At 45.0% G+C, this 13,337-nt stretch overlaps 1 protein-coding gene across 1 annotated transcript; it reads left to right on the top strand.

The window, feature by feature from the left end:
- The first annotated feature begins 423 nt into the window (after positions 1 to 423).
- Positions 424 to 10,512, top strand: PGC (progastricsin). The gene is made up of 9 exons (XM_033918596.1): positions 424 to 479; positions 1,398 to 1,536; positions 3,740 to 3,857; positions 4,879 to 4,997; positions 6,714 to 6,913; positions 8,883 to 9,005; positions 9,598 to 9,745; positions 9,877 to 9,975; positions 10,200 to 10,512. The coding sequence occupies exons 1-9, from the start codon at positions 424 to 426 to the stop codon at positions 10,350 to 10,352; spliced, it is 1,155 nt and encodes a 384-aa protein (XP_033774487.1). The 3' UTR covers positions 10,353 to 10,512.
- Positions 10,513 to 13,337: the final 2,825 nt, after the last annotated feature.

The following is a 13,337-nucleotide window of genomic DNA, read 5'->3' as shown; positions in this document are numbered from 1 at the left end:
CAAAATTCAGAAAATAGTGCAGTGGGTACAACATTGGTTCATTGGAGCATGACTCTCAGAAAGTCGCCAAAAATGTCGTAAGTTAGGGCCAGTGCAGAGGTCTGACCTAGAACTTGTTGACCTTTATTTAAAGAATCAAAAAATCAACAGATTTCTGACAGGGTAAATAATGTTTAATAGATAGAGGTGTTTGAGCTCATAAAGTCAAACATGTCACTGGAACATTGAAAAAATGTGTCTTTGAATTGATATGTATGTTGACAATAGATAGCACAGTTTGAATATCATCAGCCCAGGAGTGTAAATGCCAATACTGGGATATATAAACCAGTACCTCAACATCCATCTACAACCCAGTTCCCAGGAGTCCACAGTGGTGTCTGAATCTTTTCTCTGGAGAGACAGAGTGGAAAATCTGCTACAATGAAGTGGCTGATCCTTGCAATGGTTTGTCTCCACCTCTCTGAGGGGCTGATCAGGTACGTTGGTTCAACGAGATTGGTGTGCTGTTGAAAAGTGCTAGGGCTGTACATGGCAGCCTAGTTTTAGCTTTTTACACTTCAGAGAACGTGTCTGCCAATGGAGTTAGTCACTTTAATATACACCAATATACCATTGCAATGTGGGTGAAAGAGAACCTCATGCTTGGTATGATCCAGTCTGAAAGCTCAGTGCCTATTAGAAAATACTTTCATCTGCCAGAGAATGTGGTGAAATCAGTTAGCTTAGCGGGGTTTAAAAAAGGCTTGGATAATTTCCTAAATGAGACGTCTATAGGCCATTCTTGAGATGGTTTGGGGAAATCCACTGCTTGTTCCTAGGACGAGAAGCATAAAATCAGTTTTATTACTTGGGATCTAGCTAGGTACTTGGCCACTTTTGGAAACAGAATACTGGGCTTGATGGTCTGTCCCAGTATGTCTACTCTTATGTTATTATTTATTTATTTATTGTAAAAATTTCTATCCTGCTTATCAGCTAAGTGGGTAACAGTCGGTACATACACAAAAGTGACAAACCTTACATATCCATTAATACATTATCAAATAAAACACTTATTAAAACCACCATCTTATCTTCAAATTATCTAGGAGTGCTCTGTTAGCTACTAGTATCTAAACGATCAAGTAAGGGAGAATCTCACAAATAGGGAGGTCTTTGACAATTTCTTGAAAGATTTAACATCTGTATATACTCTTAGTGACCCTTTCATTGAGTTCCAAAGTCTCAGGCCCAGCTATACTGGTTCTTTTCCTCAATTAATCTCATAAGTTTCGATTTGGGATATATCTTCTCCAAATTGGAATCGGATACCATGTGATAGATCTGTAAGAAAGAGAACGAGGGAGTGGTGGAGTGTTAGAAAAGAGGGATCTCAAACTTTCCGATCTCTGCAGGGTTCCTCTGAAAAAGTTCAAATCCATGAGGGAAGTGATGCATGACCATGGAATTAAAGCTCCCAGAGTTGATCCAGGAACCAAATTCCATTTCAATAATTTTGGTGTTGCTTATGAACCACTGGCTAACTACATGGATGTGAGTATTATCACAGTTCTCCATCTCTGTCTCATGTTCACTTTCTCCTCTTGCAAAAATAACTCGCCCTGAAGAGGGCTTTAAACTAGGAGCCATTGGAGATGGAAGAACAAAGCCCCCAGGTAAGTAGAACATTAAGGGCTCCTTTTACTAAACCGTGGGCTGGTGAGATAAATGCTCCAATGCTCATTCAATTCCAATGAGCATCGGAGCATTTGCCTTGCCGGCCCATGGTATAGTAAAAGCTAGCATACATACCTCTATAAAAATGGGAGAAAGGGGCAACATCTGGAAAGCAGTGTATACCAATGCCTGTAGTAAGGGAAATAAGTTTCTGGATCTAGAGGCTGACTTGGATATAGCGGCAGTCAAGGAGAACCATGACTGGGTTATAGATGTACCAGGCTCTAATCAGAAAGGACAGCATAGGAAGAAAGGGAGAAGGAGGGATGACACAGTATTAACGCAACAAAATTGCAAGGCTTATGGGGTAAGGAAGAGGCACTGTGGACTTGAGAGTGGTCATATTGATAATCTTAGGGTGGCCAAACGGAGAGAAAAGGCAATGGCAAAAGCCAGAAGGATGCTTGGGCACATAGAGAGAGGAGGTGATAACGTCTTTGGTGGGATTTCATTTAGAATATTGTCCGCACCTTCAAAAACATTCAAAAAGGATGGAACAGTCCAGATGGTTGGTGGTTTTCCTCATAAAGCCTATGGGGATGGACACTTTGGAGGACAGGTAGGACTGGGGAGATATGAGAGAAGATATTTAAATACCTCTGCGGCATAAATGCACAGGAGGTGAGTCACTCTCATTTGAAAGGAAGCTCTGGAATGAGGGGTCATAGGATGAAGGAGAAAGGGGACAGACTAAGCTGAGGAAATACTTTTTGGAAAGGGTGGTGGATGCACAGAACAGTCTCCTGGTGGAAGTGGGGGGAGACTAAAACTGTATCCGAGTTCAAGAAAGCTTGGGAGAAGCACAGAGGATCTCTGAGGCAGAGTTCGGAAGTTGGTGTGGATGGGCTTTCTCTGTATTTTGAAGTTCCTTCCTTTTAGATTGTAAACCTTGTTCATCTGCAACAGGGCAGTTAAAGGCAGTATAGAAAGTACCAATCAATCAATCAATCCTCGTTTCTGAGTAACTAGTCAGCTATGAGGTTAGTGTGTTTTCTTAAATGCCAGCCTTGGCAGGCACGAAATATCCAGCTAGAGGCTGATTCTGAATATCTGGATAATGCAGTCAGTGCCAGAACTTATCCGGATACTGACAATTCATCTGTTTGCTATCCTGTCAACTCATTTGGACAATTGAGGGTGGCTCATGCTCTATCCCGGCAATGTTGAGATGGTTTGAAAGGCTCCTGCTTCTGAATAACCTGGTCAGTGGTACAGACAATTTTCCCAAATTGTGGTAATCAACTGTTCTAGTACCCAGAAACACCTAATAATGGGGCCAATTCAGAACTTAAGACTGTGTAAGACATCGGTTTCTTTCCAGCCACCCTGCAGAGCTCAGGAGCACAAGAGAACCTGAAAGGTGCTTCGGGTGAGCAGAGGTGGAATGTACCAAGCATCAGTGGCTTGATTGGACTCTACCACTACTAATCACTTCTATACGCAGGAACTTTTTCTGTCCCTAGTGGGCTCACATTCAAAGCTGTTTTTTGTACCTGTGGCAACAGAGGGTGAACTGACTTTCACAAGGAGCTGCAGTGGGAATCAAACCCACCGCATTAAGCTCTCCTCTAGGTCTAGGGTAACAGGTCAACTCCTCTGCTCTTTCCCTGAGGCTCCACCAAATGCCCTTCAGGTAGTTAATCATACTGGGTTCAATATTTAGCACTAGTTGACTAGCGCTGGCTAAATCTTCAACGGGACTTAACTGGATAGTTCTGCTGAATATTGGCTCTGTCCAGGGTGGAGCTGGGAGTTACCTGGGCACTGCCGAGGTTCAGTGGCAATACCCGGACAACTATCCAGTTAACTCAGGAAAGCAAAAAGACTGAATGTCAGTGATTCCCAAGTAACTGCCAGCAGGCTGCTCAGTACCCAGGCAGTACTTGGAAAGGGGCTAGCTCCAGATATCTCACCACTTGAATACTGATGTGAGGCCCCTCCTCCTGCTCCTTCTACCTGCTATTGAGAAATAAAAAAGGTGACAGTGATGGTGATGGACTTTTTCTTGGCTCCTGTCTAGATGTCCTACTACGGAGAGATCAGCATTGGAACTCCTCCCCAGAACTTCCTGGTTCTCTTTGACACCGGATCCTCCAACCTGTGGGTGGCCTCCACCTACTGCCAGAGCCAGGCCTGCAGTAAGTAGCACATAGTGACCGGGAAAGGGGAAAGCAGCTTTACAGTGCTCACAGAACCGCTGCTGCTCCATCTCCTTGTGTACGATGGGTGTTGGTTAGTTGAAGTCAAAGTTATGACATGTACCAGGTGTGAAGTAATTTGCTTCTTCTGATGTCACTTGTTTACTCTTTCCCAAAATTCTCATTTTCAAAGAATGTGCTGAAATCAGTTAGCTTAGCAGGGTTTAAAAAAAGGTTTGGATAATTTCCTAAAAGAGAAGTCCATAGACTATTATTGAGAGGGTTTGGGGAAATCCACTGTTTATTCCTAGGATAAGAAGCATAAAATCTGTTTTATTACTTGGAATCTAGCTAGGTACTTGGGACCTGGGTTAGCCACTGTTGGAAACAGGATCCTGGGTTTGATAGATCTTTGGTCTATCCCACTAGGGCAGCGTCTCAAACTCAACATAAGAACATAAGAAGTTGCCTCCGCTGAGGCAGACCAGAGGTCCATCTCGCCCAGCGGTCCGCTCCCGCGGTGGCCCATCAGGCCCATTGCCTGAGCAATGGTCCCAGACTATCCCTATAACTTACCGCTACTCTTATCTGTACCCCTCAATTCCTTTATCCTCTAGGAACCTATCCAAACCTTCTTTGAAGCCTTGTAACGTGCTCCGGCCTATCACAGCCTCCGGAAGCGCGTTCCATGTTCCCTTTGCAGGGCCATATTTTGGAGTTGGAGGTAGTTGGAGGGCCGCAGAAAAAAATAGTTAATGTCTTATTAAAGAAATGACAACTTTGCATATTTATTGTTTATAAATCTTTCCTTAATTGCTTCTGATAATTTCAGCTATACACAGCTGAAAGCAGTACAACATGCAGAAAGATGCAGGAAAGTGCTTGTGTGAGGCGGGAAACGTTCCAGAACAATGGTAACATATCGAGGGCCTCAAAATAGTACCTGGCGGGCTGCGAGTTTGAGACCAACTCTTAAGTTCTAATGTAGTAGAAACCTAAGTTTGTCCCATTTTCTTTCTAGCAAACCACCCACTGTACAATCCCAGCCAGTCCTCCACCTACACCTCCAACCAGCAGCAGTTCTCCATTGCATACGGAACTGGCAGCCTCTCTGGGATCCTCGGCTATGACACCGTGACAGTAAGTGACAGTTGTGGTGTACTGGAGGAGGTGGACAATGGTCACTTGGGAGTAGAATATTAGGTCAGAGTTCAGACTAATATTATCATATTCTAATGTTAACGGATTTTTTCTTTGATTGCAAACTTTGTATTTATCTAATATTTTTTATTGTGAACCACTTTGGACATATTTTGGGGATTAATTCCAAATTTAAAAAAGTGTCTTTGCTTATTTCTAAATTAGTCTGTACCACAGCCTTAAGGGGAAGGGCAGGGATGAGTTTGATTTCTGTCCCTGCCCAACTCTCTAGACCAGTGGTTCCCAACCATGACCTGGAGGACCACCAGGCCAATCGGGTTTTCAGGCTAGCCCTAATGAATATGCATGGGGCAGATTTGCATGCCTATCACTTCCATTATATGCAAATCTCTCTCATGCATATTCATTAGGGCTAGCCTGAAAACCCGATTGGCCTGGTGGTCCTCCAGGACAGGGTTGGGAACCACTGCTCTAGACTGAAGCCAAAGAATGAGACCTTCCAGGTAGAACTTTAGAAATATTTACGTGTAATGGGGGTTTTCAGATGAAAAAAGCAGCATAAAATATTTGCTTTTCTTTGGAGCCTCCTAAGTTAAACGCCTCTTAGGTGCCTAACTTAAAAGGAAAAATACCCTTAATAGCCTCAATAATCACCCCCCCAAAAAGAAAATTCTATGGAAGATAGCTGCCTATCGCATGGCGCTCAGTTTCTTCTAAAGCCTAAGTGGCCATTTCTATGGGCAGAGCGTGATTCTCCAAAATCGTAGGCGCCTGAAATGTAGTCTTTTAAAACCCTCACCTACATTTCAGGTGCCTAAATTTTCACATGAGCACCACTAGCCGCGATTCTGTAAATGGTGCCTAAGTGTGACTGACACACGGCTGGCGCCATTTTTTCAGCCCCTAAAAGTAAAGTCTCTGAGCTCAAGTATGTGGAGGGTTTCACATCACATCGAACGTTGGAGTTGCGAGAGGGGGAGGCAAAGGGCACAGGAGGGGCTACTCACCTTTCTTCCTAGTGCTGGGGCCTCCTGGCTTTTCCTCTTGAAAGCAGTGATCAATTTCAATGCGGTGGTAGAGAGGCTCTACTGAGTGAGGGAAGGGGCTCAGAGCGTGTGAGACTAGCGATAGAGCTTTCCAACGAGCGTGACACACTCTGAATGAATGAGAAAAGGGGCTCAGAGCGTGTGAGACTAGCGATAGAGCTTTCCAACGAGCGTGACACACTCCGAATGAATGAGAAAAGGGGCTCAGAGCGTGTGAGAGTGAGAAAGTGACACCACATTGAAATGATCTTGAACTGCAGCATATCAAGCAAGATTTAAACTTGAAAACTTGGCCTCATATGCTAAGAATAATAGGGGTCACATTTTGTATTTAAACCTCCATTTCTGATCAGATTAGTGAGTACCAAGGATGTTGTGACTGTTGAGTGATGTTAAGAGGGCTCAGAGTGCCTGACCCAGTGTAGACTAGGTCTCGTGCTTCTAAATGTGGATGGAGGTGACAGCAAAGAGGTTTAATGAACAGGAGACAGTGAAACTGCTGCTCATAAGATTAACCTTACTGGGTCAGACCAGTAGCCAATCTAGGTCACTAGTACCAGTCTCTTGTCAATTAAACCTCTTTGGGTGACAGAACAATTTTTCATGTTGTATCCAGTTCTACAGCCTGGGCTCCTTGATTGCTTTTCAGATCCAGAACATCGCAATCACACAACAGGAATTTGGCCTGAGCGTGAATGAGCCTGGCACCAACTTTGTCTATGCTCAGTTTGATGGCATCCTGGGACTGGCCTACCCTTCCATTTCAGTAGAGGGTGCCACTACCGTTATGCAGGGTCTGATTCAACACAATCTGATTAACCAACCAGTCTTCGGCTTCTACCTGAGCGGGTGAGGTCCTTCTATCCCTTTTCTTTCCACTTCCCACCTGAAGTTTGAGCATCTACATCCATTGTTTGACCTCAAGTCAAGATGAGAACTTGTGTTGCCGTCAAGGAAAGCCACTGATTATTCGAGTTAGGTGTGGCAACTTGATGACACTTGAAATTGTCATCATAAAAATGATATATCCATTGATTAAGTGGGTCTAATCCAGAAAATCACTAACACACAACCAGACAGAGCTGCTGAAAATGTGGCTGGGTCACTGCAGTACTGTCTGGCTTGTACCAAGATGGAAAAGGGTGGAGCTGGGGGGGTCACCAGGCAGCAGTGGCATAGTAAGAGGGGGGTGGACTGCCCCAGGTGCCGTCTTGGTGAGGGCACTGGCACCTCTTCTCCTCTCTGCCCCCCGCCGCATGCATGCCTTCACCCCCGCCCACCATACCTCTAGCTGTTTGCCGGTGTGAGCAGAAGCTCCAACTTATTGCTTGCTCCATCCTTGGCGCCTCCCCTCTGATGTCACTTCCGGGTCCCACGACTAGGAAATGATGTGAGAGGGAGAGCCAACACTGGCTTCGGTAGCAAATTGGAGATGCTGCTTGTGTCAGGGAAGCTAAGCAGGTCCGGTGGAAGGGAAGGGGCGTGCACGGGTGGGGAAGAAGAGGGCAAGGGGGGGGGCGCCTCCCACCTTCGCTACTCCAGTGCCAGGCAGTCTTGATACTCAGTGGTGGTACCTGGATGACTTTCCTGTTAACGCAGAACAGCAAAAAGGCTGCAGAAGTCAAGTGGTAGCTCTCTGGTGATGGTCTCAAACAAGATCATGTTTGATGGCCCTCTTAAAGTTGAGGCGTCCCTTAATTTATTGTATCAAACACAGTAATCTACCATCTCACATGTGTGGATCAAGGGGAAAAAAAGCCTCAGAAACTGGAGCCATATGTACAGAAAATTCTCCAAAGCGCACTGTTTTAGCGTATTTGAAGGGAATAGACTTAGCAAATAAAGACAGGTTGTTCACCCTCTCCAAGGCAGAGAGAACGAGAGGGCACTCTCTAAAGTTGAAAGGGGATAGATTCCGTACAAACGTAAGGAAATTCTTCTTTACCCAGAGAGTGGTGGAAAACTGGAACGCTCTTCCGGAGGCTGTTGTAGGGGAAAACACCCTCCAGGGATTCAAGACAAAGTTGGACAGGTTCCTGCTAAACTGGGACGTACGCAGGTGAGGCTGGACTCATTTAGAGCACTGGTCTTTGACCTTAGGTCCGCCGCGTGACCAGACTGCTGGCCACTGGTCTGACCCAGCAGCGGCAATTCTTATGTTCTTATGTTCTGCTCCTCAATGCAGTCATCGGCAAAAAAACCCTGTGGAATGTTTCTTTTTTTGTTTTGTTTTTTTATAAAGGGTTTTCTTTTTGCCAATGACTGCATTGGTCAAATACGCTTTGGAGAATTTTCTGTATATATGGCTCCAGTTTCTGAGGCTTTTTTCCCCCTTGATCCACACCACAGGTGTCAAAGTCGGTCCTCGAGGGCCGGAATCCAGTCGGGTTTTCAGGATTTCCCCAATGAATATGCATGAGATCTATTTGCATGCACTGCTTTCAATGCATATTCATTGGGGAAATCCTGAAAACCCGACTGGATTACGGCCCTTGAGGAGGGACTTTGACACCCCTGATCCACAGGGGTAGATGGTAGATTACTGTGCTTGATACGATAAATTAAGGGAAGCCTCAACTTTAAGGGCCATCGAATATGATCTAGTTGTATTTGGACCACTTGGCCAGACAACATTTTTTGAATCTTGATGGAGCTCAGGTCAAACTTTGTACCCGGATAGTCAGGGCCAGCTGAGTATTAGCCCCAAGTTTTATTCTTAGGGAGGACAGTTTTGAAACTGATGCGGCTGCCTGAGAGGCTCCCTCCCCCGTGTGTGTATTACGATCACTCAGAATAATAATACACTTGTTGTTCCCAGCCAAGAGAACAGTCAGAATGGGGGAGAACTTGTCCTCGGAGGCGTTGATCCAAACCATTACACTGGACAGATCTACTGGACCCCAGTTACCCAGCAAACCTATTGGCAGATCGGCATTGAAGGGTATGTTGCATTGCCTTTTCAAATATCTCTCCATGAGGGGCCACAATTCTGCCGCCCAGTGTGTATCAATGACATCCATCCCCACCAGCTGACCTTCAACCTTTAATGGGGGGTATCATCAAGCATTTCCAAATGCATTCCCTTTTGTCCTTCAAGCGTGCGGCTCTTCCCCTTATCCACTTTCACCTTTCTGTCTTGAGCCTGGGCAGAGAGGCAGAGTAGTAAGAAAGAAAATGGAAAGACGATGGGGACCATCCCAGAGGTTTCTGGGGGCTGCCATTGGCCCCTGGGCCTCGCATTGAAAAACACTGCACTAGTCTTAGAAACACCCCCCCACACACACACACACACACACACACATACACAAATTATTATCATTTATTGACTTGATATGCCGCAAGGTACCACCAAGATGTCTCCATGAGGTTTACAATAAAACAGCTGCAAAGAGGAAGAGCGGAGAATAAGAGTAGAAAGAAAAGAGAATCAGGAGAAAACTAGTCTGAAAAGGTGGTTTTGAGAGCTGCCTTGAAGACAGAGAGGGAGCTTTCATGTGGCTGGAGCACCGAATTGTACAGCACTTTCTTTGCAGGTTCTCTGTGAACGGACAGGAGACAGGCTGGTGCCGACAGGGCTGTCAGGGGGTTGTGGACACTGGGACCTCTCTCCTCACTGTCCCTCAGCAGATGTTTTCCTCTCTGATGCAGGACATTGGAGCTCAGCTGGACCAAAATGGTGGGGTGAGTTTAGCAGACAATATTTGGAAGGGTTGGAGAAAATACGAAAGGCTTGTAAGAAAGAGTCACAGGGGCTTCAGGATGTGTCTGGGACATTCTTCTGCTTATGGCTTATCTTCTCTGCTCTTTAACAGTATGTGGTAAACTGTAACAACATCCCGAACATGCCGACCTTGAGCTTCACCATCAGTGGGGTCCCCTTCCCTCTGCCCCCCACCGCCTACATTCTCCAGGTATCGTACTTAGAGTCAGGTCTGATCAACGGTGCACTAGGACATGTGTTTGCAAATCAAAATTTGCTTTCTAGGCTCTCATGCTGAGCAGTTACATTTGTGTGTGTAGATCCTTCCCTGATGTCGGGGCTTTTGTGCCTGTTCCTTTCACTGAAAGAAAGCTCCTGCTTTGCTCTGTGCTCGGATTATCCTTTTAAAGTACTTGCTTGGTTTTCCTTTTCCAGAGCAATGGTTACTGTTCCTTGGGTATTATGCCCACCTATATGCCCTCTCAGAATGGACAACCCGTCTGGATCCTTGGCGACGTCTTCCTCAGGGGGTACTACTCGGTCTACGATGTTGGCAACAACCAGGTCGGCTTTGCCACAGCAGCTTAGATTAACCAACCATCTTGTGTCTAAACTGCATGGTTCATTGTCTCCTATCATGCTCTCAGTTCTGTCTGTTCTCCTGTATCATTGCTTGATTTCACAGCTTTAGACGAGTTGATGTCGCACATTTAAATTCTCTTCTGCCAATTCTGGACTCCTGAACATTGTTGGAAATAAAGAAACAGGTCTATATCAAATGACTCCTGTTAGTGTTATTATTGGAGAGATGAATTGGGCGTGCTTTGTCTTCAGCTGGTGAAAGCCTTGGGCAGGGGATTAATATATTATATTACATTTCATCTGGGACTGAGCCTCCATCTTTCTGAGTTTGTCATTTTAGAAGACACTGACTTCTACAGATGAACCTGAAAATGCCTAAGTGTTCCTGACATACAGCATAGTAGATTAATCTTGAAAGAACACAGCATTAAGAGAAAGAGGCCACCGGGATGTGCTCTTTGGGGAGGTGGGAAGACTTAAGGCAGGTTTTAAGGTTCATTGGAGTTTTAGGGATCAAGTGAGGTCTTGTAGATGTTATTCCACTTGGGTATGTAGAAGTGTGGAGGGATTGTCAAAACGTTTTGATGGACAAACTGTTGAACATTTAAGAGCTGTCCATCCGACAGCAAAGTTACACGGGGTTTAAGAAATTGAAGGTCATATCACTGGCTAAATGTTCAGTGAAGAGAATGGGGGACAGGCAAAGATAAAGGGGACGGACTTGATATACTGGTTTTTCTGTGTGATTTACACAATCAAAGCAGTTTACATGGGGCAATTAAGTGTTAAGTGACTTACCCAGAGTCAAATGACACAGGGACAGATTTGTCCCCATCCCCTTGAATCCTGTCGCTGTCCCTGCAAGCTCTGTCCTCATCTGCACAAGCCTCAAACGCTTCAGAGTCTGAGGCTTGTGCAGACGCATTGAGGGGCATAATCAAAACATACGCCTAAGTCTGATTGGGACGTATCGTACTAGATGCCCAAAGTTGGCAGTAGAAAAATGCCCATTCTCAAAAAATACATCTAAAAAAATTTTTTCCCCCCCCAAAAAACGTCTATCTGGACGTACAGGCCATTGTTTGTCCAGACTGCCAGTACATCTATCTTTATACCACATTCTCAACCAAAAATTTGTCCAAGTCCCAAATGCCCAGAACAATACCATTTGGACATCCAGCATTGTGATGGACTGGCCACCCATACATGGCAACACAGCAGTGGGGCACCTTACAGGGCACTGCTGTGAACTTCACAAAAAGGGTGCCACATAAACATCTCACCAGAACTCCCTTATAGGTTATGGTGAGTCCCCCCCCAAACCCACTATACCCACCTGTCTACAACCCAAATAGCCCTTATGGCTGCAGGTGACACCTATATGGCAGAAGAGTAGGGTTTTAGGAGGTTTTGATGGGTACTACAGATATTCCACCATGAATGTAGTGGTTAGAGTGGCTTCTCCTCTCTAGGTTCACTAGCCCACCTCCCAGGCTATTTAAGACATCTGTGTGCAGCTCTACTAGGCTTTCCTAGACCAGGTGCTGATGTTCTGGAGACAGTTATGTACATTGCATCAATTCTTATATACCACAGCTCCCTTGTAGTTCAGTGCGGTTAACAGCCAACTGTGGTATGATCATAACAAATTAATTAAAATATTTACCAAACAAGTGAGTTTTCAACAATTTTCTAAAGACTAGGTAAGAGGTTGAGACTGATATATAAGGACTAACTTGTTTGTCCCACAGAGCTGCCAAAGTTTTACTAAGAATTCATTTGTAAACACATCTCTTTGCAGATGGAAAATCAAAAAGTCGTATCACATTCAAGTGTTTTCTAGTAGCAAAATTGAAGCAATCTAAAAGATAGCTGGGTAAAATCCATTCAAGGCCTTAAAACCTACACAACCAAATCTGAAAACTATTCTAGCCTCTATTGTCAACCAATGCAGTCTATAATAATCCTGTAAAGACTCAATGATATGCCCTGGGACATTAAAGGCAATATGATTCCACGGCCTCCCCACTTAAAAACAGCAAATAAGCTTAAATTTAAATTTTTGGATGAAGGAGCACCCTCAGCGTGGGTTTGAGTAGCTCCTCTGGGGCATTTTTGTACTATAATAATACTGTGACACATGATCTGATCTTTTCAATCTGAAAATCAGTCGTAAGAACATCAGAATAGGCTTACTGGGTCAGAGCAATGGTCCATCAAGCCTGTTGTCACGGTGGCCAATCCAGGACACTAGTACCTGGCCAAAACCCCAAAATACTGCAAGACGACTAAGTCTAGGTTGGCCCGCATCCCGCCCTAAGCACTCCTCCAGATACACCCCTTTCAGCTCTGGGCGCAAAGTCCCGTGATATGTTCAGAAAGTCGGTTTGATTATCAGCACTTGGAAGCCATTTTGTGGAGGCTTCGATACAGATGTCCATTTACAGAATTGTATGTCGCCCAGCGTTCTTATCTGGAGACATGATTGAAACGTTTAAATATATCACGGGCCGTATCGAGGTGGAAGATGATATCTTTTTTTCTTAAAGGTCCCTCGGCCACAAGAGGGCACCTGCTGAAAATCAGGGGTGGGAAATTTCATGGTGACACCAGGAAGTATTTCTTCACTGAAAGGGTGGTTGATCATTGGAATGAACTTCCACTTCAGGTGATTGAGGCCAGCAGCGTGCCAGATTTTAAAAGGAAATGGGATACACACGTGGGATCTCTGGGGGGGGGGGGGGGTGGGTCATTAGAGTGGGCAGACTTGATGGGCTATGGCCCTTTTCTGCCATCATCTTCTATGTTTCTATGTTACCTAATGCCTAAAATGTAGGCATTGCAAATGTAGATCTACTTTTGGGCGTTAGCTGGACATGACTTAGGTGTCGCTTAGGCGTTCCGGAGGCATCCACATATAGGTGAATGGGGCTTTATTTTGGGGGGGGGGGGGTAAAAAGGATTCCAGTTTGGTATAAATGTCAAAAGATA

This window comes from Geotrypetes seraphini, chromosome 13 (genome assembly GCF_902459505.1).
Source record: "Geotrypetes seraphini chromosome 13, aGeoSer1.1, whole genome shotgun sequence".
Taxonomy (NCBI): Eukaryota; Metazoa; Chordata; class Amphibia; order Gymnophiona; family Dermophiidae; genus Geotrypetes; species Geotrypetes seraphini.
This window is presented reverse-complemented; position numbering and strand designations above follow the sequence as displayed.